This window comes from Macaca fascicularis, chromosome 5 (assembly GCF_037993035.2).
Source record: "Macaca fascicularis isolate 582-1 chromosome 5, T2T-MFA8v1.1".
Taxonomy (NCBI): Eukaryota; Metazoa; Chordata; class Mammalia; order Primates; family Cercopithecidae; genus Macaca; species Macaca fascicularis.
In genome coordinates, this window is record NC_088379.1 from 111,582,806 (window position 1) to 111,609,392 (window position 26,587).

Consider the following 26,587-nt stretch of genomic DNA (forward strand, 5'->3'; position numbering starts at 1 on the left):
CACTTGAGCCTAGGAGTTCAAGGCCAGCCTAGGCAACATAGAGAGACCCTGTCTCTAAAACAAAAACAAAGATCAGAAAATCGTTTATTGATAATTGTTCACTGCATGTACATGAATTGAATATTCTCTTCCTAATCTGTCACATTCTATTGATTTTAAATATATAACTTCATTGGTGTTTATTCTAAAAATCTTTGGTTAATGTTCAAATGTGTCACTAAAACTTTTATTTCAATTTTAGAATTTCATTTCATTGGTAGAGAGAAATGTATGAGTTTAAACCTCATTTGGTGGGGAATAGTTTACATATATTTAAAATATCCACTTTTCCCTTAAGAAGTTTTGCCAAAACCTGTTCCAATATGTGAACTTGTCCTTAATAGTTATTTAAGATTTTGTGAGGATTCCAGGATACTGAAACACTAAGTCCAGATCGTAGTGATTACAGAGACATTTTCAGATTTCTTCCCAGTTTTGTTCAAGAACATCCTCTTTTCCTCCCTCAATTATAACATTAGCAGTGAGCCCTTCTTCCTACATTTATACCAGATAAACCCAACACTCTCTGATTTAAAAAAAGAGGGGGTGAACATCTGACCCATGAGCCAAGTCAGTCTGATTATTTTTCTCCTGAAAATCTGATTCCCCATGGCACTCAACGGTCCTTCATCTCCTGAATTTCATGAGGAGCATCTGTATAATAAATCCTCCTGTATTTTAAGTGGCCAGAATGACTTTGTTTCTTGCAACCAAATGAGCTCTAAGGCAGAGTGAAGCAATATTCTGTTAAAAATTCTACATGTCTAACTCTATCCACAGCAAGGGAGTATTTGATAATGACATCTTTGAAATGCTTCCATCCAAGATTTGTGTTCATTCTTTTAAGACTACCGACATTTAAACTTAATGTTAATTACAGTATTGGATTAGATATATATGGCCTTAGAGAAAGTCAGACCATCATATTTTGTAATTCAATTCCTTTATAGAGAGTGAGTTGTAAAATTTATGACTCACTTTACATTTGCCCTACTCTTTTCAATGTGAAGATGCTTCCTTTTACTTGATGAAGAAGAATGGTAGGAGTTGAGTAACTATGCCTTCTTCATAGCATCTGTTAACATTTACTGTCTTTTCCAAGCAGTAGGCCTATTCTTTTCATGCTGAACTTCTTCTTCCAAGCATTGCTAAATAAGCTTTAGTGTTTTTGTCAAGCTTCAACTAATTTGGTACCTGACAAAGGACTATTTTCATTTACCTTTCAGTTTGAGGGATAAGGAATCATTTATCTTTCAATCTAAGGTAAGAGTAAATGAATTTGGGAGGATACAACCAAGTTTCTTTCAAAAAATAGAAAAAACAAGTGTTAAAAATAATTGTGGCAAATAGATAAATTGGGAATTCACTTCATGGAGAAAATACACATGACTGCACAGGTTCTGAAGAATATCCCTATAGCCAAATGGAATAGCCCAAAATTTCTGTGATCATTTGCTTTTTCTTGGCATCTCTAGAACTATGATTTTTCACAGCCAAGGTGCATGCTGCTTTAACAGTCACAAATTAGGATGTTTTCAACTTGGTCCTGGTGAAATTGTCCTGTTTCAGTACAACACACATGTGTTATGCAATAGATATCTGTCAAATTATTTACTGAAAAAAAGTAAATCTCTCTTCAAGACTATAAAGACATTTGAGCTGATTGTACCAAGGATTGACATGAGTTGAGAGAAATCTCCTGCCTGGCAAGCAGCATTTGGCCCTGCTCCTAGAAGCTAAACCTGGAGAGCAAGTCCAGCCAGGCCTTTCTTTTTTTTTTTTTTTTTTTTTTGCCTTTCTTTTCCTTCTTCTGAATTGGTATGTGCCAATTTCATCCCTATTTCATTAAAAATAACAAACTCTTTATGTCTCTAGTTCAGGTGAATCCTTCCTTCTCTGGAAGCTTCCTAAGGCCTACACTGGCTATTCTGCAAGCAATATTCATACCTGTTGTTGAAAGACAGGAACCTCTGCTTCCAGCTTCTACTAATATCAAAGTAAGAGACAAAGCAAAAACAAAAACCCTGTGCTGAGAGAGAAAGAGAGAGACTTATGAGAATGCAGAAACAGTCCAGCATTCCTCCCTATCCAGATGCTGTGGAAAGAAATAGAAGTATAGACGCTCCATCGCTTTATATTCGCATATGCCACAGCATAGACTGTGATCTGGATAATAAATGCTGCAGTTGCACTTCCTATGTTAAACTTTACAGCTACCATTAATTGAATGCCATCTATGTAACAGACACTGTAGTGATGGCATTATATATTTACTCATTAAATTTTCACAATAACTCTGCAAGACACATATTATTATAGTATTTCTATATAATAGAAGAGGAAACTGAGTTTCAGAGAGGGTAAATGATTAGTCAGAGTTCAGCTGATATTTATGAGTGGGGTTAAATCTGCAACTTGACAGACCCTAAAGTACTGTCCTGCATTAATTTTTTAGTAAGTAAAATTGTTCAGAATCACACTGTACCCATAGACATACATTTTGGAAGATGAGATAATACTTCTAAGATGATTTGATTTCTTTGATGAAATTATTTTGCAAATAATTGCAGTTAACAGGCACATTTACCAGAATTAAAGATACTATAATGAAAAACATTAATCTACCAATATCCTCCAACTTCTCAATTTCAATGAATTTTACACTTCAGATTATTTGCACTGGAGACTAAGGTCTTGCTCATACAGTAGATCAGATAGCTCAAGCTGTGTATAGAATGGTGTTTAGTTTTTTCCACCTTCAATGGAACAAGTAAAAGTAGTCTTAACTGATGTAGATTATGCACAAATATCTTTCCATTAAAGAGGTGTGAGATCTTGGAATTTTGCTTGCCATTTCTGTCTAGGGAAAGGCAATCTATTCTATGAGAGACAGATTTTACTTTTTAAACAAGGGGCAAGGGTGAACTGTTATAAATGTGTAGTACCTGTATGTAGTAAAGCTGGTACAATCAGAAATTTTAAATTTTTTCATAAGAACAGAAGTTGTATTAAGAAACAGGAAAAAAAAGGAGGAGGTTCCAAGATGGTCAAATAGGAACAGCTCTAGTCTATAGCCCCCAGCATAAGCAACGTAGAAGAATGGTGATTTCTGCATCTCCAACTGAGGAACCGGGTTCATCTCATTGGGGCTTGTCAGACAGTGGGTGCAGCCCATGGAGCATGGGCCAAAGCAGGGCAGGGCAACACCTCACCCTGGAAGCTCAAGGGGTCGGGAAATTCCCTTTCCTAGCCAAGGGAAGCCGTGACAGACGGTACCTGGAAAATCGGGACTCCCACCCTAATACTGTACTTGTCCAACGGTCTTAGCAAATGGCACACCAGGAGATTATATCCTGCACCTGGCTCAGAGGGTCCCATGCCCATGGAGCCTCGCTCACTGCTAGCACAGCAGAATGAGATCCAACTGCAAGGTGGCGGCGAGGCTGTGGGAGGGGCATCTGCCATTGCTGAGGCTTGAGTAGGTACATAAAGCAGCCAGGAAGCTCGAACTGGGTGGAGCCCACTGCAGCTCAAGGAGGCCTACATGCCTCTGTAGACTCCACCTCTGGGGGCAGGGCATAGCTGAACGAAAGGCAGCAGAAACCTCCACAGATGTAAACGTCACTGTCTGACAGCTTTGAAGAGAGTAGTGGTTGTCCCAGCATGGAGTTTGAGATCTGAGAATGGACTGCCTCCTCAAGTGGGTCCCTGACCCTCGAGTAGCCTAACTGGGAGACACCTCCCAGTAGGGGCTCACTGACACCTCATACAGCCAGGTGTCCCTCTGAGACAAAGCTTCCAGAGGAAGGATCAGGCAGCAACACCTGCTGTTCTGCAATATTTGCTGTTCTGCAGCCTCTGCTGGTGATACCTAGGCAAACAGTCTGGAGTGGACCTCCAGCAAACTCCTACAGACCTGCAGCTGAGGGTCCTGACTGTTAGAACGAAAACTAATAAACAGAAAGGACATCCACATCAAAACCCCATCTGTACATCACCATCACTGAAGACAAGATGAGGAGAAACCAGAAAAGAAAAGCTGAAAATTCTAAAACTCTGAGTGCCTCTTCTCCTCCAAAGGAATGCAGCTCCTCACCAGCAACAGAAAAAAGCTGGACAGAGAATGACTTTGACGAGTTGAGAGAAGAAGGCTTCAGACGATCGGTAATAACAAACTTCTCTGGGCTAAAGGAGGATGTTCAAACCCATCGCAGAGAAACTAAAAACCTTGAAAAAAGATTAGACAAATGGCTAACTAGAATAAACAGCATAGAGAAGACCAAAAATGACCTGATGGAGCTGAAAACCATGGCACGAGGACTACGTGATACATGCACAAGCATCAGCAGCCGATTCAATCAAGTGGAAGAAAAGGTATCAGTGATTGAAGATCAAATGAATGAAATGAAGTGAGAAGAGTTTAGAGAAAAATGAAAAAAAAGAAATGAACAAAGTTTCCAAGAAATATGGGACTATGTGAAAAGACCAACTCTATGTCTGATTGGTGTACCTGAAAGTGATGGGGAGAATGGAATCAAGTTGGAAAACACTCTGCAGGATATTATCCAGGAGAACTTTCCCAACCTAGCAAGGCAAGCCAACATTCAAATTCAGGAAATACAGAGAATGCCACAAAGATACTCCTCAAGAAGAGCAACTCCAAGACACATAATTGTCAGATTCATCAAATTTGAAATGAAGGAAAAATTGTTAAGGGCAGCCAGAGAGAAAGGTTGGGTTAACCACAAAGGGAAGCCCATAAGACAAACAAAGATCTCTTGGCAGAAACTCTACAAGGAGAAGATAATGGGGGCCAATATTCAACATTCTTAAAGAATTTTCAACCCAGAATTTCATATCCAGCCAAACTAAGCTTCATAAGTGAAGGAGAAATAAAATCCTTTACAGACAAGCAAATCCTGAGAGATTTTGTCACCACCAAGCCTGCCTTACAAGAGCTCCTGAAGGAAACACTAAACACAGAAAGGAACAACCGGTACCAGCCACTGCAAAAACATGCCAAATTGTTAAGACCATCAATGATAGGAAGAAACTGCATCAACTAACGAGCAAAATAACCAGCTAACATCATAATGACAGGAGCAAATTCACACATAACAATATGGGCATTAAATGTAAATGGCCTAAATTCCCCAATTAGAACACACAGACTGGCAAACTGGATAAAGAGTCAAGACCCATCAGTGTCCTGTGTTCAGGAAACCCATCACATGTGCAAAGAGACACATATAGACTCAAAATAAGGGGATGGAGGAAGATCTACCAAGCAAATGGAGAACAAAAAAAGCAGGGGTTGCAATCCTAGTCTCTGATAAAACAGCCTTTAAACCAATAAAGATCAAAAGAGATAAAGAAGGCCATTACATAATGGTAAAGGGATCAATTCAACAAGAAGAGCTAACCATCCTAAATATATATGCACCAAATACAGGAGCACCCAGACTCATAAAGCAAGTTCTTAGAGACCTACAAAAAGACTTAGACTCCCACACAATAATAATGGGAGATTTTAACACCCCACTGTCAACATTAGACAGATCAATGAGACAAAAAGTTAACAAGGATATACAGAAATTGAACTCAACTCTGCACCAAGCAGACCTAACAGACATTTACAGAACTTTCCACCCCAAATCAACAGAATATACATTCTTCTCAGCACCACATCACACTTAGTCCAAAATTGACCACATAATTGGAAGTAAAGCACTTCTCAGCAAATGTAAAAGAACCGAAATGACAACAAACTGTCTGTCAGACCACAGAGCAATCAAGCTAGAACTCAGGATTAAGAAACTCACTCAAAACCGCTCAACTACATGGAAAATGAACAACCTGCTCCTGAATGACTACTGGGTACATAATGAAATGAAGGCAGAAATAAAGAAGTTCTTTGAAACCAATGAGAAAAAAGACACAACATACCAGAATCTCTGGAACACATTTAAAGCAGTGTGGAGAGGGAAATTTATAGTACTAAATGCCCACAAGAGAAAGCAGGAAAGATCTAAAATTGACATCCTAACATCACAATTAAAACAAGAGAAGCAAGAACAAACACATTCAAGAGCTAGCAGAAGGCAAGAAATAACTAAGATTAGAGCAGAACTGAAGGAGACAGAGACACAAAAAACCCTTCAAAAAATCAATAAATCCAGGAGCTGTTTTTTTGAAAAGATCAAAAAAAATTGATAAGCACTAGCAAGACTAATAAAGAAGAAAAGAGAGAAGAATCAAATACATGCAATGAAAAATGATAAAGGTGATATCACCACCAACCCCACAGAAATACAAACTACCATCAGAGAATACTATAAACACCTCTATGCAAATAAACTAGAAAATCTAGAAGATATGGATAAGTTCCTGGACACATACACCCTCCCAAGACTAAACCAGGAAGAAGTTGAATCCCTGAATAGACCAATAACAGGCTCTGAAATTGAGGCAATAATTATTAGCCTATCAACCAAAGAAAGTCCAGGACCAGACAGATTCACAGCCAAATTCTACTAGAGGTACAAAGAGGAGCTGGTACCATTCCTTCTGAAACTATTCCAATGAATAGAAAAAGAGGGAATCCTCCCTAACTCATTGTATGAGGCTAGCATCATCCTGATACCAAAGCCTGGCAGAGATACAACAAAAAAATGGAATTTTAGACCAATATCCCTGATGAACATCGATGCAAAAATCCTCAATAAAATACTGGCAAACCGAATCCAGCAGCACATCACAAAGCTTATCCACCATCATCAACTCGGCTTCTTCCCCGGGATGCAAGGCTTGTTCAACATATGCAAATCAATAAATATAATCCATCATATAAAGAGAACCAAAGGCAAAAACCACATGATTATCTCAATAGATGCAGAAAAGGCTTTTGACAAAATTCAACAGCCCCTCATGCTAAAAACTCTCAATAAACTAGCTATTGATGGGATGTTTCTCAAAATAATAAGAGCTATTTATGACAAACTCACAGCCAATATCATACTGAATGGGCAAAAACTGGAAGCATTCTCTTTGAAAACTGGCACAAGTCAGGAATGCCCTCTCACCACTCCTATTCAACATAGTGTTGGAAGTTCTGGCGAGGGCAGTCAGGCAGAAGAAAGAAATAAAGGGTATTCAATTAGGAAAAGAGGGAGTCAAATTGTCTCTGTTTGCAGATGACATGATTGTATATTTAGAAAACCCCATCGTCTCAATCCAAAATCTCCTTAAGCTGATATACAACTTCAGCAAAGTCTCAGGATACAAAATCAATCTGCAAAAATCACAAGCATTCTTGTATACCAATAACAGACAAACAGAGAGCCAAATTGTGAGTGAACTCCCATTTACAATTGCTTCAAATAGAATAAAATACCTAGGAATCCAACTTACAAGGGATGTGAAGGACTTCTTCAAGGAGAATTACAAACCACTGCTCAATGAAATAAAAGAGGACACAAACAAATGGAAGAACATTCCATGCTCATGGATAGGAAGAATCAATATCGTGAAAATGGCCATACTGTTCAAGGTAATTTATAGATTCAATGCCATCCCCATTAAGCTACCAATGACTTTCTTCACAGAATTGGAAAAAACGACTTTAAAGTTCATATGGAACCAAAAAGAGCCTGCATTGCCAAGACAATCCTAAGCCAAAAGAGCAAAGCTGGAGGCATCACGCTACCTGATTTCAAACTATACTACAAGGCTACAGTAACCAAACAGCATGGTACTGGTACCAAAACAGAGATATAGACCAATGGAACAGAACAGAGCCCTCAGAAATAGTACTACACATCGAAAATCATCAGATCTTTGACAAACCTGACAAAAACAAGAAATGGGGAAAGGATTCCCTATTTAATAAATGGTGCTGGGAAAACTGGCTAGCCATATGTAGAAAGCCAAAACCGGATCCCTTCCTTACACCTTATACAAAAATTAATTCAAGATGGATTAGAGACTTAAATGTTAGACCTAAAACCATAAAAACCCTAGAAGAAAACCTAGGCAATACCATTCAGGACATAGGCATGGGCAAGGACTTCATGACTAAAACACCAAAAGCAATGGCAACAAAAGCCAAAATTGACAAATGGGATCTAATTAAACTAAAGAGCTTCTGCACAGTAAAAGAAACAACCATCAGAGTGAATAGGCAACCTACAGAATGGGAGAATATTTTTGCAATCTACTCATCTGACAAAGGGCTAATATCCAGAACCCTCAAAGAACTCAAACAAATTTATGAGAAAAAAACAAACAACCCCATCAAAAAGTGGGCAAAGGATATGAACAGACACTTCTCAAAAGAAGACAACAGACACATGAAAAAATGCTCATAATCACTCGTCATCAGAGAAATGCAAATCAAAACCACAATGAGATACTGTCTCATACCAGTTAGAATGGTGATCATTAAAAAGTCAGGAAGCAACAGGCGCTGGAGAGGATGTGGAGAAACAGGAACACTTTTACACTGTTGGTGGGACTGTAAACTAGTTCAACCATTATGGAAGACAGTGTGGCGATTCCTCAAGGATCTAGAACTAGAAATACCATTTGACCCAGCCATCCCATTACTGGGTATATACCCAAAGGATTATAAATCATGCTGCTATAAAGACACATGCACACGTATGTTTATTGCGGCACTATTCACAATAGCAAAGACTTGGAACCAATCCAAATGTCCATCAATGACAGACTGGATTAAGAAAATGTGGCACATGTACACCATGGAATACTATGCAGTCATAAAAAAGGATGAGTTCATGTCCTTTGTAGGGACATAGATGCAGCTGGAAACCATCATTCTCAGCAAACTAATGCAAGAACAGAAAACCAAACACCGCATGTTCTCATTCATAGGTGGGAACTGAACAATGAGAACACTTGGACCTAGGAAGGGAAACATCACACACCAGGGACTGTCGTGGGGTGGGGCGAGAGGGGAGGGATAGCATTAGGAGATATACCTAATGTAAATGACGAGTTAATGGGTACAGCACACCAACATGGCACATGTACACATATGTAACAAACCTGCAAATTGTGCACGTGTACCCTAGAACTTAAAGTATAATAATAAAAAAAAGAAACAGGAAAAAAGAAAAACTGATAGGAAATACCAAACAATAAATAAACAACTAAGCTGGAACCTTGAAATCAAACTCAAATGTTAACAGTTGAGGGACTATGCTTTTATCTTCTGCATATTAAGTTTATCTTAGTCCTGCTTCTTTCCAAAATGGACTTGGAGAAAATCCTCAAGAAATCACCATATAAAATAAGGCTAATAAAACAGAGAGAAAATCAAGACCAGGGCAAGCACGGAAAGAACACACATGCTAATCTACCTTCAGAGTTAAAATAATTCTAGTGACAGAATTTAACTCTGAGATTCCTGGCAGTCACAAAAAAAAAAAAAAAAAAAAAAAAAAAAAACTTTCTCTTTTACAGAAATTTTAGGTTCACAACAAAATTGAGCAGAAAGGACAGAATCTTCCCATATACCTTCTGTCCCTTGGTGCACAACCTCCCCTGTTATCAACAGGTACATTTGTTATAAATGATGAACCTACACTGCCACATGATTATCACCTGAAGTGCATAGTTTACATTAGGTTCACTCTTGGTGTTGTACATTCTACAAATATATATTGGGTTTTGACAAATATAGAATGACATGTATCTACCATTATAGTGTCATACAGAATAGTTCCATTTCCCTAAAAATTCTCTGTTTTCTGCCTAGTCATCCTTCCCTCCAACACTGGAAACCACTGATGGTTTTACCATTGCCATAGTTTTCTGGAATTCACTTTTAAAAGGAAAGTTTGATATAGTATGTTTAATGAGAAAAGAGAAGGCATAACATTTTCTCAAAGAGACAAAATTTTTTGTAGCCCTAAATTCTATAAGAAATGAGTTACCTGATGGGATCAAGATAGATACATCAGATAACATCCACAACAGTCTTTCAGAAGGTATAGGCAGATCTCATTTGACTATTTCTTGTTTAAAAAAAAAAAAAAAAAAAAAAGGTCATAAAAGCTAAAAGTTCAAGTCAGTAAGAGAAGAGTCTTCCAAGTTCTAAATTTAGTTATAAGAGACTAGTTTGATCAAAGGTTAATACTTATGAAACCCAGAGGAGTTGACAATGTATCTCCCATCTAGACTCACTTCCATAAATATTTATTTTAACAAGGATTTTTACAAGCACTAAAGTTTTGTAAGAAAAATAGGTCTTCTGTGTTGTTTGAGAACAGATGCATGTTTTGGAGTCCAGAAGGGTAGAATGACAATTTATTATGAAAGGTGAAAAGCTAAACTAGTACTTTCTCAATGTAGCAGTGGGATGCAAGGGTATTTTAGGCAACTTTACGTTAGCACAAATACTTTGATTAAAAACTCAATTGTGATTAGTGATTCACAACACAACATGCAAGATCTGGTTTAGGCACAGGAAATGTTAATGTAAGTGTTTGCAATGGTCTGTCTTGGAAATAGAAAAACCTGAGTATAGAACCATTAAATTTCCAGCAGGAAAGTCTCCACTTGAGTTAAGGAGGCAACTAATATTTGTTGAGTACTTACTACATGTGTCATGTGCGGGGCTACGTACTTTATGCAATTTACCTAGTTTAACTGGGTGAGTTACATGTTAAGAATTCCTCAGTGAATATATTGACTTGCTGTATGAGGAGAATCCTTGACTAAATGGACTTTGAAGAATGATTTTCAAAGAAAATATTTTTTTCAGTAATGTCATAATGTTTAGCTATTTTCTGACAGTAATTAAATACTAAGTTCACTGGCTTCTTGAAGAACATGGAAAAAAGAAGGCTATGCATTCAATTAAAGGTTTTCATTTTCCTCCTTGGCACACTAGAAAAATACATAATCCAGTTTCCCTTGCAGTTAAGTTGGGGGCCCTGTGATTAGGCAGTGGCAAATGGCAGACCACAAATCCCCAGGTCTGATTGCCCATGTTCTCTCTCTCCCTTGTCCATGTGTCTACAAAAGAACTCCTAAAAGAGAGAATGATGGAAGGAGCTCAGATACTTGAGTGGCCACTTACAGAGAGTTATTTAAGAGAGCTGTCCAACCTGTATTAAACTTTGCACTATTGAAAGGAATTTTTATTGTGTTAAGCCAAAGATGTTGGGAGTAGTGTGTTACAGGATATAAGTAGCTTTACCACTCCTGGTTTTGTGATACTAAAAATTTATTGTCAACATAGAATAATCTTCCAATTTTATAAATAAAAACATAAAACAACAATTTAAAAACATATCAGATCATTGACACAATTTTTTAAAGGCTGAAAGGTTAAAATATAACTACTTTGTAACACTTGAAACTGCTTTCTTATTTGTTGGTCAGCCATTTCTGCCTATTTCAGTTCTTCTTGTGATATTAAAATGGAAGTAAAGGTCCCTTAAATATGGTCTTCTATTTTCTTTGGCAAAATTATTTGAAAATAGGTGAGAAACATCCACAGTAATAGCTGTGCCTGAAGCTGTTCATTTCTCATGTGTGCTATATTAGACCAAAAGATCAATGCTGTATTGGTCCATTTTCACACTGCTGATAAAGACATACCTGAGACTTGGTAATTTCCAAAAGAAAGTGGCTTAATTGGATTTACAGTTCCACATGGCTGGGGAAGCCTTACAATCATGGCGGAAGGCAAGGAGGAGCAAGTCATGTCTTACATGGATGGCACATGCAAAAAGGGAGCTTGTGCAGATAAATTCCTGTTTTTAAAACCATCAGATCTCATGAGACTCATTCACTATCATGATAACAGTGCAGGAAAGACCTGCCCCCATAATTCAATCATCTCCCACCAGGTTCCTCCCATGGCATGTGGGAATTGTGGGAGTTACAATTCAAGATGAGATTTGGGTGGGGACACAGCCAAACCATATCAAATGTTTTCAGTTTGTAAAGAGAAAGTCAGCGTAAAATTTTGAAGATCAGTCTTTTAAGTTGGTAATTTTTTCATATTTTTAAATTTTTCATATATATGTGTATTCGCCCATATTTAAATTACCAAGTTTTATAACTATGTAGCTTATTGAATATTCTTATTTTTTTCTATAGGGTTTAAACGACTATATGGTCTAGTTATATAATCATATCATCTTCAGATAATGAGAACTTGGCCTCTTGCTTTCAAGTATTTATATATATTTTCCTTGTCTAATTACATCAAATAATATTTCCAGGATATTCCAAAATAAAAAATAGTGATTTCAGCACCCTCTTCTTGTTCCCGACATTAATAAGAATTCTCCCGAGATTTCACCATTATATAGTATTCTGGCTTTTTGTTTCAGATAGAAATATATCTCAATAGATCCATCTCTCTTCTATGAATAGGGTTTTTGTTTTTTTTTTGTTTTAATCTGGATTCTATAGTGCTGATCATAGGGTCTGTAGCACCCTTAAGAGGTCTTCTTGAGTTTAAGTAAACTTTCAGGCTCACGAGACTATCATGGCTACATTTGGCATCTATTTATACAGAAGGATACAGGACAGTGACCACAGTTGGTAAGTGTAGCATCAAGTGTGTCTCTTTGGTGGAACACTTTACACAGCAGTACAGCTCAGGTGTAAGATGTGACCCACTTTACACGGGTGGGAAACTGTCCTGGCTTGATAGACTCATGCCCCTCTGGAGCGTCTCTTGTGACAACCCCTTAGGCATAGTGCCCAGAGTCCCTTCAAGGGATATGCCCCTTAATAGTCACTGTACACAGGAGATCCAGTCATTTGCTAACAGGTGTATTTGGTTCTTGCGGTTTAAATGTGGTTTACCAATCAGGGGGCCATTTTAACCAGCAATATAGCAACAGATGTAGCCATGCATAGATAACTAAATATAGTTTTTATCAATACATTCTAGATATTCTGTACTTTCAGTTGTTATTTATAATTTTTTATTTTGACTTGAAGACTGAATCTAATCTCATCTCACCTCTAAAGTACTTTGCTTTTGAAGTTATTTTCTCTTTTCAAGACAGTAGAATCAGGCACTCATCCTCACCATTCCACTAAAACCAGCCTTATCAAGATCATCAGCGATCTCCTTATCAAGTCTGATGATCACTTCTTAGTCCTGATCTTATTTAACCTTTCTATCTTTGGCTTATAAGACAATATACTTGCTTGAGTTTCCCATTACACCCCTATCTCCTCCTTTTCATTTTCCTGGATTTCTTCCCTACTTAAATTTTGGAACATCCTTAGTTCTTAGTCCTTAGTTCTCTCTCTCTTTTTTTTATTATTATACTTTAAGTTCTAGGGTACATGTGCATAATGTGCAGGTTTGTTACATATGTATACTTGTGCCATGTTGGCGTGCTACGCACCCATCAACTCGTCAGCGCCCATCAACTCGTCTTAATTAGATTTCTTCTCTCTCCCTCCACTTTCTTCATTCTACATCTACATTTACTTTCTCTCATCCAGTCCCAGGGACTTAAATACTATTGTGACTAACAATTTACATCTTGAGCCCTAGGCTCTCTGAGTTGCAGAGTTGTGCAGCGTACTGCCTATTTGACTTCTCCACTTGAATGTCTATAAGACATCTCACACTTTACTTGTCTGAAGTGTAACTTCACATAATAGTCTGTGGTGGCGACTATTAGTTGCTCTCTAAATTCTGCTCTTCCTTCTTCCATAGCGATAGAAGGTTGAGTTAATGACTAGGCTATGTTTTCCAGTCTCCCTTGCAATTGTATGTGACCATCTGATCTAGTTCATCCCAGTGAAACTGAACAGCATTAATAGGTGCTATTTCCTGGCTCTAGTCCTTATGAGAACAAGTGTGCCTCCTCCATACTTTCTTTTCTTCCATCTCACTAGCTAGAATGGTAACTATTAGAGTGACTGTGAAGGTGAGAGAGTCACTGTCAGGTTGGGACCTGAAAGACCTCATGGAACAGAGCTGTCCACCAACCTGATACACTCACTTCAGACTGTTACATGATGAAGAAATAATTTCTATCTTTTGAAAGTCATTATATTTTGGGTCTCTTTGTTACAGCATTTTAACTTTTCACCTTAACTGACATAGAAATTGGTACCAGAAAAGAAAAGATGATGTCTTAATTTAAAACCCTGCATTTTCTTAATGGTTAGGCAAATTTGCAATTAGAGATACAGGTAGGAGGACAGAGCAAAGAGTTTTTTTACTCCACTTATGATGGGAAGTCATTGGAGGGATTATACAGTTGGATTGTGGTTTTACTAGGCATAACTATAGCTGCTCTGTGTAGGCTAGAAAGCTGGTGATGCTTATGCTATTTCATAAAACTGTTATCTATAATAACTTGGAAGGCACATCACATATCCAAGTCAAAGGAATATAGTTGTAAAAAATGAGAATGTTAGTGTACTTCACTGTTCTTTGTTGATTTAAGTAAGGTATCATAAGAAAGATGAACTCAGGTAAGAACTGGTTGCTTTGCAAGCAGAAATGGAAGGAAGTGAGAATGTCCAGAAATTTAGGGCCTCTCAGGGCTGAAGAAGACAGCTGTTTTTGTGACTCAAACATTAATAAAAATGAGGGGATCCAAGCCTTGTGGCAAGGATCAGAGTAAGGTATCGCCTTCCTAAACAACACTATTATTTCAGCTAGCCTCAAGGTGGCCTCCATTAAGATGAGAAAGTAAAGTATGGATACAAGGAAGCAAAGAAATAAAGCAGGCTTCAGAAACTAGGACTAGAAAAGACTTTGCTGTTATTTCCACAAGCAACTGACTGGAAGCAATTAGATCAGAAGCTTATCAGTTTTAAGGAAATCTAGTTGCCACAGAAACATGAATCTGTTAGCTCCTTAAAGCAATACTCAAGTCTTCAAATTTTTACCAGCAGAAAAGGCGTTGTAAATGATATACAGCCCCCTAGGAAGGCATTTTCTCTAACAGTTACTTCTGATATGGCTATGGAAGATTATGGACAAGGTAGTTCCTCTAAAAGAAGCAGAGTATCCCAATTGTCTAACAAAGGCACTTTCTGCACTGCCAGAACAGAGTCTCCATAATTCTTGCTCAGCTAGGAGTCAAAATTGCTGTGAACAAGCAGCTATGTGTATCTTTCTCTTAATAGGAGCTTTTAAAAGCAGTCATCCTATGCCTGTGCCACTACTGTGTATGGGGTGTGGGAAGAGGGAGCAATATCTTGTTTAATGGTTTGTATGACACCAACTATGAGAAGTCATTTCAGAGCTTGATGGAGAAAACACACCGCTTTTCCCTCTGCATGGACACGGGCTCCATCCCACACCCTCATGTGGCTCTCTCCCTCACTTCATTCAGTCTCTGCTCAAATGTTACTTCCCCAAAGGTGACCAAAGCACTCCGTCTACAATCACACCTCCATCATTTTCTACAACCCTAACCTCCCTTCATCCTCTCGTTACTCCTTTTTCCTCTCTACGTAGTCCTTTTGTATTGCTCCCCCACTGGAATGTAAACCCTTTCAGGGCAGGACTTTGTTCTTGTTCTTAGCTGAAATCCTAGTACCTAGCTAGAAATTGCCAATACATTATAGGTCCTTAATAAAGATTTACTGAAAAGAGAAAGGACTATGAACTTCTAAATTTTAAAGGTTTGAAGTTGTGTTTGTGTCGTTCTATTTTGCTATTTATATGTATCACATTGTGGCTGGTCATAGAAAATTATTTGTGCAAGAGAAAATTGGGATTACTGCCTGCAAGGTGTCATTACCTGGTAAGAAGCCTAATCAAAAGTTTTTCCTCCTAAAACAATAGAGTTATTGCTAAAAGCTAGCTGTTTTGATCTTGTTCTTGTTCGTTTGTTTTTAAGACTGAGATAATGAAATGTCACTCCCATGGCAACTCTGCCTCTTTTTTGGAATGATCTTTGGTGGTCATAGTTGCAGCATAATAACCAGTTAGACCTTGGAAGTCCTTTAGAGTCTCCTTATTTCATGATTCAACAAAGACTGGTATAATTAGCTACATTTTACTCAAGGGAGAAGCTAAAGTTCACCAGGCAGAATTCAATTTAATCCAATCCATCTATTTAATCTTTGCTGAACTTAAGCCTTGTGCCAGGCATTGTGCTGGGGATATAGTGACAAGATAGGCACTGCCCTGGCCCTTCTATTGGTTAGACTAATGTCTCACAGGACCCAGAGTGGTAGGGAGGGAATTACAACACAATACATTAAGAGCTACCTTAGAGGATGCAAAGTGTAATAGAAGTATATAAAACACTAGTCTCAGCCAAGCAAAAAGTCAGAAAAGGCTTCCTGGGAGAGTGTCAGCTAAATTTAAACTCAAAGGGTAAGTGGAGACTGTCCAAATGAAGAAGGAAGAGGAATGGAGTGTTTTCTAGGCCAAAGCAAATATATGGAAAACAAAAGAAAGACACATGCAGATGGGGCATTACACTTTTTCTCCAGTTATTTATCCTGTTTTCACCCACCACTCTTGCTCTTTTCCTTAGATCTCCAGTGTTTTTAGCTGTATATTACCCCCTTTCTCCCTAATCATCCATTGCTCCAGTGAGGTTTATTTGTAAATCTAACCCAGGCACCAACTAACCAACCAACAAACAAAAACAGCTAAGGAGTAGCCACTGGAACCTGGAACCATGCCTACACTTACAAAAATTTGATTTTCTGCAGAAAAAATATTTGGACTCCTACATTTTTGGACTTCATTAGAAGGACCTGAAATGGATGACACCAAGCTGTTTGCCTAAAATAATGTCCCAAGCCTGAATTGGCATGGATCTTTCTTGAGATTAAAATAGAAACTTGTTTTGCTAACTGAAAACAACTTAGAAATCAAAGAGTCATTTAAGTTGAAACCATTATTTTTCCTTTCCTTGAAGAAAATTCCTGTTTTTACACACACTGAATGATCGGGATAGTGAGATCACCCGCCACAGAACTTTCCATTAAAAATCTGAAGTTGTAGAAACCTCAAGAAGAAAATGAAGATGGGGGGAAAACGTTTGTAATGTAGCAAATGAATGGAACAAACATTTATGAGTACCTACTATGTGCCAGACAGAGTTCTAGATACCCGCCTTTGTACAGCTTGCATTCTAGCAGAAAGAAAACACACCAACAAAAATTATGCAAGTTATATAGTAATACAAAAGATGAGTGGTATGGAGAAAAGACAAAGTAGGGCAGGCCAAGAAGCATCAGAAGGAGGGCAAGTTAGAGGTTTAAATAGGATGGTCATGACTGGCCTCCTCAAAGAGGTGTGACATTTGAGCAAAGACTAAAGGAAGTGAGGTTGTATGCCATGTAGATATTTGCAGAGGGCAAGTTGCAGTTTTAAATAGGATGGTCATGATTGGCCTCCTCGAAGAGGTGACATTTGAGCAAAGACTGAAGGAAGTGAGGGTGTGAGCCATGTAGGTATTTGGGTCCAGACAGAAAACAGCCAGTCACTGGCCCCAAGGCAGGGGCATGCCTGGAACGTGCAAGAAAGGCAAGGAGGCCATGGACTAGAGGAAGAGAAATTAGGACATTGAGAGGTATGGGAGATGACAGATGATCACTGCACAAGGCTGTCACTCGAGGTAAGGTTGGGAAGAGGGGTAACTTGACTGGACTCATGTACATCTTAGGATAATCTTGTTTTCATTTGAACACAGTCCTTTATTTAGCACAATACTTTTTACTCTGCAACAACTGAACAATGATTACTTAAAATGGTTTCTAAGTGATCCCCTCAAGATCAGGCAGCACAACACTACTAGACAGTAGCAGCCCTTCCTCTCTGGCGGGCACTGGTCCCTAGAGGGGCAGTCCTATCCTAATGTGCTCGGGAGTTGAGCTGGTAGAGACAGAAACAGTCTGCTCATTTCTTCTTCAAAACCCGACTGGAGAGCCAAATATTTCTTTTGGTTAGTTAAAAAATAAAAAATATGCCTTTGCCAACTCTGTGGGAAAAGCAAACTCCCAGAGTTTGCCTTTGCTAATTTGTCCAAGTCGTGCTGTGGTTTCAGTAAATGCAGACACTGTTCAGCTCCAGCCCCATGAACCTCTCTGCTCTAGGTCTTCTCCGCCCTCCGGTGAAAGCTACTGCTCGCCCCTGAAGTCACCACCTGTTCGGGCGGAACCTGCGGAGCTTGCACCTACGCCTCGGGCTCCTTTCCTCCTCGACTCCTTCTTTCCCGCTGGGCACCCTGCTTTCCCTCTCCCAGAGAGGGTTTGCAACTTTTCTCCCAGGCTGGAGCTCGCCCTGCTTGGCTAACCCCCAAGAGCCACTGCCTTCCCGCAGCGCCCCTGCCCCGGAGTTGCCTGCCCCGCTGGGCCCCCGGGGAGGAGCCGAGCGCGCTCACCCTTCGCCCCGGGCTGGGGGAGCGGCGAGTCGGGCGCACGCGCACCCCCTGCCCGCCCCTGGCGCCCCTCCCTGCGGGCGACGCAGCTCCCCCTGCAGCGCCTCCCCTAGCTAGGAGGGAACCGGAGGGGGCTCCCAGCGCCGCGCAGCAGACCTGCTTCGGCCGCACGCCTAGCCGCTGCCCTCCGGGAGTGGCAGCAGTAGCCCGGGCGGCGTGGGCTGGGGGTTCCCCGAGACTCTCAGAGGGTCGCCTCCCATCGCCGCCCACCACCCCAACCTGTTCCTCGCGCGCCACTGCGCCGCGCCCCAGGACCCCCTGCCCAACATGGATTTTCTCCTGGCGCTGGTGCTGGTGTCCTCGCTCTACCTGCAGGCGGCCGCCGAGTTCGACGGGAGGTGAGCTGGGCCCCGATAATCCCTCTCCTCCTTCCCGCGCTAGTTTCACACTCACTGTCTTGGGTCACTTTTCCCCGCGGAGTTACGCGGACAGAGAGGCGTCTCCCCATCCAGAAGTTGGGCCATCGCACAGCGTGGCGCGAGGAGAGCGGTCCAGCGGCTCCAAGTGCCCGCCCGACGCGGGGCGGGCGCGCCCCTGCGAGTCTGGGACCCCAGCCGCGGCCCCCCGAGGGCGACTCGCCCTGGCTCGGGAATTAGGAATGGGGGAGAGGAGCGGCTAGAGCCCGGGATCTCACCTCGGAGGGCGCGGTTGAACCACCTACGCCGAGGTGACGCGCGGAACATCCCTTACCCGGGAAACTGCTGCGCCTGAACTAGACGGCTCTTCAGTGAGGAAGCTTCCAGGCGCCCGGGGGGAGGTCCGGGCTCGGCTCGGGGCTCTCGGGGCCGCTCACACAGAGGGTGGGCGCGAGTCAGCGACTGGGCTACGGGGGAGATTTGTGGGCCTCCCCATTTGGTTTTCTTGAGGGAAGGAGGCTCAAAATGAGGACCGGAGGGTAGGCGCTCCGTGAGTGTGAGCATGAGTGTGTGGATGTGTGTGAGAGAGCGCCCACACTGCGCTGCTCCTCAGACCCGGGCGAGCCTGACGGCGGCGTGCCGTGACAGGTTCCAACAACCTCGGGCCGCGTCTCCGCTGTCACTCAGCCGGTCCTCCCGCGCTCCGGGGCCGCTCCAGTGTGTGAGAGACACTGGGTCTGTCGGGAGGGTGTGCTCGGTCCCCCTCATCTCCGCGCAATTACAGACCAGGCTCGCCCCGAGTGCAGATGGCTGCTGCGGGAAGAGGTTTTACTCTGGCGCACACCGCCGCCCGGTCGCCTTCCTTCAGCGACTCCTGCCCCCACTCCTCCGTGTAGGTCCCTGCCTAGTCCTAAAGAAAGATGCAGCACCTGTTTTACCTGCAATCTTGGAACGAATCAGTTCCACAATTGATTCGCTTTCTTGTACCCGGAGGCGAACGGAGGGGAACCAGTGGAGCGCCAAGAAAAAGCACAGCTGCTTGTTTACTACCTGGTCGGAGGAAATAGAAAGTTCGGGGTTATTTTGTACTTTGGAGCTGGGGGTAGAAAAGGCAGGTAAAAGAAAAGGGGAAATGAAAAGATAAAGAGACTTTAAGAAAATGTGAGAGCAGCCAGAGTCTAGACCTTTTCATTTTATTTTTAAAAGCAATTCTGTGCTCACATTTGGGTATGTTATGCATTTCTTGCACACATATTTGCAACAATAAACCCATCACAAGATATGCATATGATGTGAATGCATATAGCTTTTTGTAACTTTAAAAAGATGTCTAAAACAGCCAATTAAAATGTTGATACCCAGAGGAAAAAAGTCATTTAGGTGTGACTCTAAACAAGGAAACAATTTAGCAAATAATGTGTCAACGTGTAATCAGGTATCCTGAAATCTGTATCCTGAAATTACTTTCTTTAGGCATTATTTACATTAGAGAGGAAAATACTACGAATTGTTGTTCTAAGCAAGTTTCAAACCACAAGGACACTTGAGTTATCAGCTACACTTTAAACTCTCCTTAGTTTTATTTAGACTTTTTTTCTAGTACTTTTTTTGTTTTTTTTTTTTTTTGTTTTTTGTTTCTGCCACAGTTATGTCTCAAAAAGAGCTCTGTTACACTTGATTTTTGAGAAACCTTCTTTCTGCTCCTCCCCCCATCCACCTTTTATATAAGGCAGAAATTTTTTTCTGCTTTGACATGTCTTATTTAATACTTTTCAGTTTATGGTGAATCAGTCAAACCTGGCTTTCCCCCCAGTAACAGGTGTGGGTCTCTGAGGACTCTGTTTTATTTCAAGCTTCAGAAACTATCCTGTGAGTGGCAGCCTTGAGAATTGTTGGTGTTAGCTGGTGCTATTTCTAGTTAAGAAAGCATCTTTCCCTCCCCTTTTTTCTCCTACCCTTGTGTGTTGGGGGATGGAGTATTTAACTGTCTGCAATTTGACATTAGATCATAGCAGAGCTATTTCTGTGAAGGTGTTTTAACCTTAAATTTCTGCAGGCGTAAAAGAGTTTGTAGAAAATTGTTGGGTGTGGTTGACATTTTTTCTAAAGTAATAATAAAGAGGAAATTACCTTTCTTCTCAAAAGTGTCCTTATTTATTTTGAATCTTTTTGTTTGGTAGGTGGCCCAGGCAAATAGTGTCGTCGATTGGCCTATGTCGTTATGGTGGGAGGATTGACTGCTGCTGGGGCTGGGCTCGCCAGTCCTGGGGACAGTGTCAGCGTGAGTATCAAGCCTGGAGACTTCAGTTCCCTGGGAGGTGGGGCTTTCCACCTTGTTCATGGCTTCACCCCACATATCAGAGGGCACATTACTGAGCAAGGCTTGGCCTTGTAGGTCTGACTTGGGGATTTTCAGATAAAGTCCGGACTCCTTATTCTGCTTCTTTTCAACTTAAGCCACCTGTATTACGGCCCATTCACAGAGAGCCACCTTAAATGTTTATTTTAGCATTTTCCCTCAAAATCTGCAGCTCCTTCCTGTTTTCTCACCAGGTTTATTCCAGGTTTGGAGATGGAGGTAAGATAATGAGTCTAGACCATATTTACACAAAATAAGCTCCGAACCTTAGAGTACTTATATAATCCTCACCATAGCTGTTGTGTAAAGTGGCCCATTTGTAAATCCTTTTTTGAAGTGGAGTTGTATTGACAGTGTTTTAAATGGACCACCCAGTAAAATGAAACAAAGCTTCTGAAACAACATTATTTGTAAGTTCTTTAAGTAACCAACCTCATGTAATAAGTACCAAAGCAGAAAAGTGATTTTCACCTTTTCTATGACCACAAATGGATATTTTAATGGTAAAGTTTAGAGCTATGTCAAAAGAGTTTGAGAAATTTAGGAAATTTGTCCCCAGCATTTTATTGTGATCTTAAAATTGTATCTCACTCCTACTGCAAAAAAAATAGTCTTCAAATGATTAAGTACATTTCCAGAGCACCCTTAGAGTGCTGGGGGCGGGGTGGGGGCACTTCTGGTAAGATAATGGGAACTAAGTTGGGTTCTACATTGGGATATATATTTTATTGCTAGTGAGGAAGGGGCTTAGAGGAAGAGAGAAGGGTAGTTACAAAGGCTAGAGCTGGCAATGGAGAAGCCTGCCTTGGAGAAGGGTTGCTAGTGTGAGGAGTCAGGCAAATTTAAGTTCAGGAAAATTAGGAGTTCCCTCTGCTATTTTAATTTTTGAGGATACTCGCAATGTCATGCTTAATTTTGTGAAAGAGGGACAGTGAGAGTCACATATTTACTCTAATTGCACATAAAGACCACAATCTCTGGTTGGGGATAGAAAGGTGAAGCAAATGAATATTTGCCTACCTGGTACGGAATTTGAGAACCCACAGACTCTAATAACCAAAATGTGAAGAAAGGACCCTTCTGTTGGCCCAACACACCCACACATAACCCTCCTGAATGAAAAATGAGTAGTTCTATACCTGCAATCTCCAGCTGTGCAAATACTTCTGACACTGTAGAAGACTAAATTCCACCAGGCACCATTCTTCTTTTTGGATCATCTTCCCTTAAAACAATATTGAATAGACTAACCAGTGATTGCACAGCAGCTTTGCCTACTTCTTTCGTTTACTGGAAACTGGAGTTACCACCATCTCCCTTTAACAGAATGCAATTGACCCACCGTACAAAGGGTCTAGCCCAGCGGCTCACACATAGCAGGCAGGCAAACATTTGCTTCACCTTTTACGTTTATACTTCCAAAATCAAAGTAGTTTCAAGGTTCTCTGTGTTACAATGAAATAAAATTCCTTTCAATTAAAAAGGCACAAATGGTTCTTTACCATGAACATTGAAGTTGGCAAGGTTGTGAAAATTAGCTCAAAGGTGAATGTTTCCTTCTGTGTATTTTATTTTTCTAGCATCTTAGATGGCCCAAATGTCTCTTGTCAGTTCGGAGTTCTGCCTGTCTTTGTTTTGATATAAACAGGTAGAGGAATGTGGGCTGAGAAGTCAGCTCAAAGGGGCAGAACAAATCAAAAAGAGGCTGCTCAGAGGGAATGAAATATCTCTGAAAACTTGTGATTTTTTTTAAAGAAAGGCTTTATGAAATTAAAAGTTTTGTCACTATGTTTGTTCAAGAAAATGCCTTGCTATTGTATCACAATTCAATCTATTATGATTCCTTGTAAAGATTCCAAATAACTTCTAGAGAATTTAATGTGAAAAATGTTTTTGCCCTTTTGACCTTTAGATAATCATGTCGTTCTTTCCCATAAGGAAGGGATAGTCTCCCTTCCTCATCAGAGATGCTCTGGTTCTCTTCTTTTCTGAATGATTCACTTTGGAATTTTCCTTCAAAACAGCATAGCAAAACAAAAAGAAACTATTCCCATTACTGCATAGATCTTCCCAACTTATCCCACAGAAGCTGTGTTTGTAGGTAGGGAAAGGTGGTGGTACCCTCATTATATTATTTAGCAGATCTTATGCCTTAGTGCAGTGACCCTTTGGTGAGTGTTTATTCCATTTGGTTGAGCATTTGTGAGATGTTTAACTTAATTTTCTTGTGAGTCAAATACACATATCTGTACAAAACATGCTGCCCTTCATTTTTACTTGCTATCTTCCTATTTATGGACTTGTTTGGAGAAACCGACTAATGTTGCAGGATGCTAAAGCTGGTAAACCTCTCCTTCTGGCTCACTATGTCTAACCAGAGCCAGATATAGCTGGGAAACTTTACATTCTTCCCTCTAAGACTGAGGAAGGAAGGATCAGTGATGCTACTCAAATGGACATAGAAACTGTCCTGCTGCTTCCTGCCTGTACCACCCAACGTTCTATCCAAATATTCCTGCCTGCTGGGGAAAGCATGACCCGTTCCAGAAATAGGCAGGTTGTGTATTCATAGTTCTTTTGTAGGTCATACCCTTTTTTTTTTTTTTTTTTTTGATTCTTTGTTTTGTGTTCTTGACTCTTAAACAGATCTCTAGCATATTGAAAATTCAACATTTGATTTTCTCACTGTCATGGGCTTTGCTTTTATTGACTATTGATGTGGCTGTTTATTGTCAGGTGAAAAATTTTTAATATGTTCACACACCGATGATTGCATATTTACAGCACACAGCATCTTAAGTCACTCAGAGGTTTGTCACAAAATGTGTGTTTCTTGCTCTGTAATTTTTTTGTCATCTTGATGGCATGTTTTAATTATGTTATTTCTCTCCTTCTACCAAGTGGAGACCTCTGTAATAAAGATTTTTCAGGGTTGTATATTTCATCTTTAAAAGCTGTGTATGCTGTGGAAACAATTGTTAACCAAAAGCACTAGATAATTTAGGATAACTGAGTTCAATTCTGACTTTTGTACCTGAATAGCTGTTTAACATTTCTCAGCTACAGTTTTCGTATTACACAAGCATGTTCCTAAGGTATGTTGAAGCTCTAAACTGCATCTGAAAACTTCCTTAATGTAGAAAAACTATACAGAGTGTAAATATTGTATTTTTGTATAGTTGTCCTTCTGTTTACTCGGAGGTTTGACTGTATATGTGGCTTATGACAATAGCATTTTTGTTGAAAGCATTTTATAGAAGTGTGAAGAAAAACTCAAAATACAACCAGTTCCAAGTTTTAACAAAACTATTCCATTTCTGAGTTCTTTGGCTGTCATTGAGCAACTTGTGGTTTCTGAAGGAAATGATGTGAATTAGGATGGTTTTATATCATTTATCCTTAAGAACAGGGAAAATTGAGATGTTTTCTTATGTTTCTACTGGAGATTTTGGAAAGATGTGAAACCTACACCTACAGCTTGACATTGCTTAGTTAGCTCTGAACCTCATTTCCTGCTGCCTCTTCCATGTAAAGTGAAAATTTTGGATTCTTATTGGCTTCAGATAAACTTACAGTTTAGTGAAACATAGGGACTGAGATACAGTAATTCATTCTGAAGCTATTTTGGAGTGGTCAAGTAATTTTAGTTGTATAACATATTACTGGCTAATGATTATGGATATTGGAAATGATGAAAAATTATTGAATTATTTCTTTCTGCATTTCAAATGACATGGCTATTGATTTTGAGGACAGAATTTTGATTTAGTAAATAAAATATTTAAATTTTCATTTCTTACTCCTATCTGGATTCAGATACTCAGTCTTATAAATGGAACATGATTTATTTTTGCTCCCTATACTGGTCATTAACTTCCTGTCCATAATCACAAAACTATATAGATTATATATTTCTTTGATTATTTGGATTTTGAATGCTTCTTTGATTATTTGGATTTTGAATACTCTCTTTAAAATAATCAAGAGAAAATTAGAGCTGTTAGAACATTAGAATTTGTTTTGAAGACCACACATAGTGTTCCCTCCACAGAGAGGTTATACTAGTAAATGCCTTTCTATTTGAGGTCAACAACTATGACAATTTCCATTGAACATGAATTAGTATTTAAAATGTAAAGCAATTTTTAGGCCGGGCGTGGTGGCTCACGCCTGTAATCCCAGCACTTTGGGAGGCCGAGGCGGGTGGATCACAAGGTCAGGAGATCGAGATCATGCTGGCTTACACGGTGAAACCCCATCTCTACTAAAAATACAAAAAATTAGCTGGGCGTGGTGGCGGGCACCTGTAGTCCCAGCTACTGGGGGGGCTGAGGCAGGAGAATGGCGTGAACCTGGGAGGCAGAGCTTGCAGTGAGCCAAGATCGCACCACGGCACTCCAGCCTGGGCGACAGAGCAAGACTCTGTCTCAAAAAAAAAAAAAAAAAAAAGAAGGCAATAATTATACCTGTATGCACCCAAGAAGTAACAGGGGCTCTCAAAAGGGGTGAGGATTGTACTGTTTATATCTATGTTGAAGATTGCTAGCAGAATTCTGGGGTCAGCCTAATGGAGCAAAGTACACGTCATTGTCCTTAGTGTATTAGTTTCCTCCTCTAATTTTGAGGTGAGAATGCAGAATCTGGTGTTTTTTTTGTTGGGTTTTTTTTTTTTTGGGGGGGGGGGTAGGAATAAAAGCAAGGCAATGGGTAATTTTATGATTACTTGCAACACTAAACTTGAATCCACAAATCCTTAGGAAGTGAAGATTTTGATTAAGAATATTTAACTGCTACTTTCCTTGAAAGGTTGTTTAAGAACATCATGTACCTTTGGGTAACTTCAAGTGGTCTTGGAATGCAGATTCCAAAGTAAGATCAGCGTTGAAGAGTCTTGACCTTTTCAAACAGGTAATTTGTTAGTATGTGTAGTCTTCAAAGTTAAGTTTCAAAGAAAGTGCTTTGCTCTTTTATTCTTTTCCCCAATTAGAACTGATCTTATGTAATACTATTAAGATCTACTAATTTCCTGAGATGCCTTCATAAGCTTAATATGGCCAGGTCTTAACCTTTATGGATTAGAAATTTTAGTACTTTTTAAGCTAGAAGGCCAGGCCAACTAAAGGGAAGCACTCTCCTCTCTGCCAGTTCAGCAACTAGATCTGTCCTCAAATACCTGCCACAGGGATATGCTGCTTGAAGTTGCCCACGCATATACACACTGGGACCAAGAAGGCACTTCTGGTCCCAGAAACAACACTGTGTTTGCTTTGTGGAAATTTTTGGTAAGCTTTCAAAAATGTAGGTGGCTTCTCCCTCACCTCCTGTAACCAGTGTAACTTCCAGCATTTCTTTTTGTTGCTTTTTATCTATAGAATTCATGTTCTTTGCATTTTGAGTTAGTTGAATCC

At 40.0% G+C, this 26,587-nt stretch overlaps 1 protein-coding gene across 10 annotated transcripts in view; it reads left to right on the top strand.

Moving 5' to 3' along the window:
- The first annotated feature begins 18,553 nt into the window (after window positions 1-18,553).
- The window catches only part of NPNT (nephronectin), a 76,087-nt gene continuing 68,053 nt past the window's right edge, over window positions 18,554-26,587 (top strand). For 9 of the 10 annotated variants that reach the window (XR_001490925.4, XR_012434995.1, XR_012434994.1 and 6 more), the window contains exons 1-2: window positions 18,554-18,802; window positions 21,001-21,101. Coding sequence is in view for 4 of the 10 variants with exons in the window: in XM_005555603.5 (XP_005555660.2) it covers window positions 18,732-18,802; window positions 21,001-21,101 (172 nt within the window). In the remaining 6 variants the exon portion in view is untranslated. Of the gene's footprint in view, window positions 18,803-21,000; window positions 21,102-26,587 lie in introns of those variants that run through there. The other variant, XM_074040261.1, reaches the window with a different exon arrangement.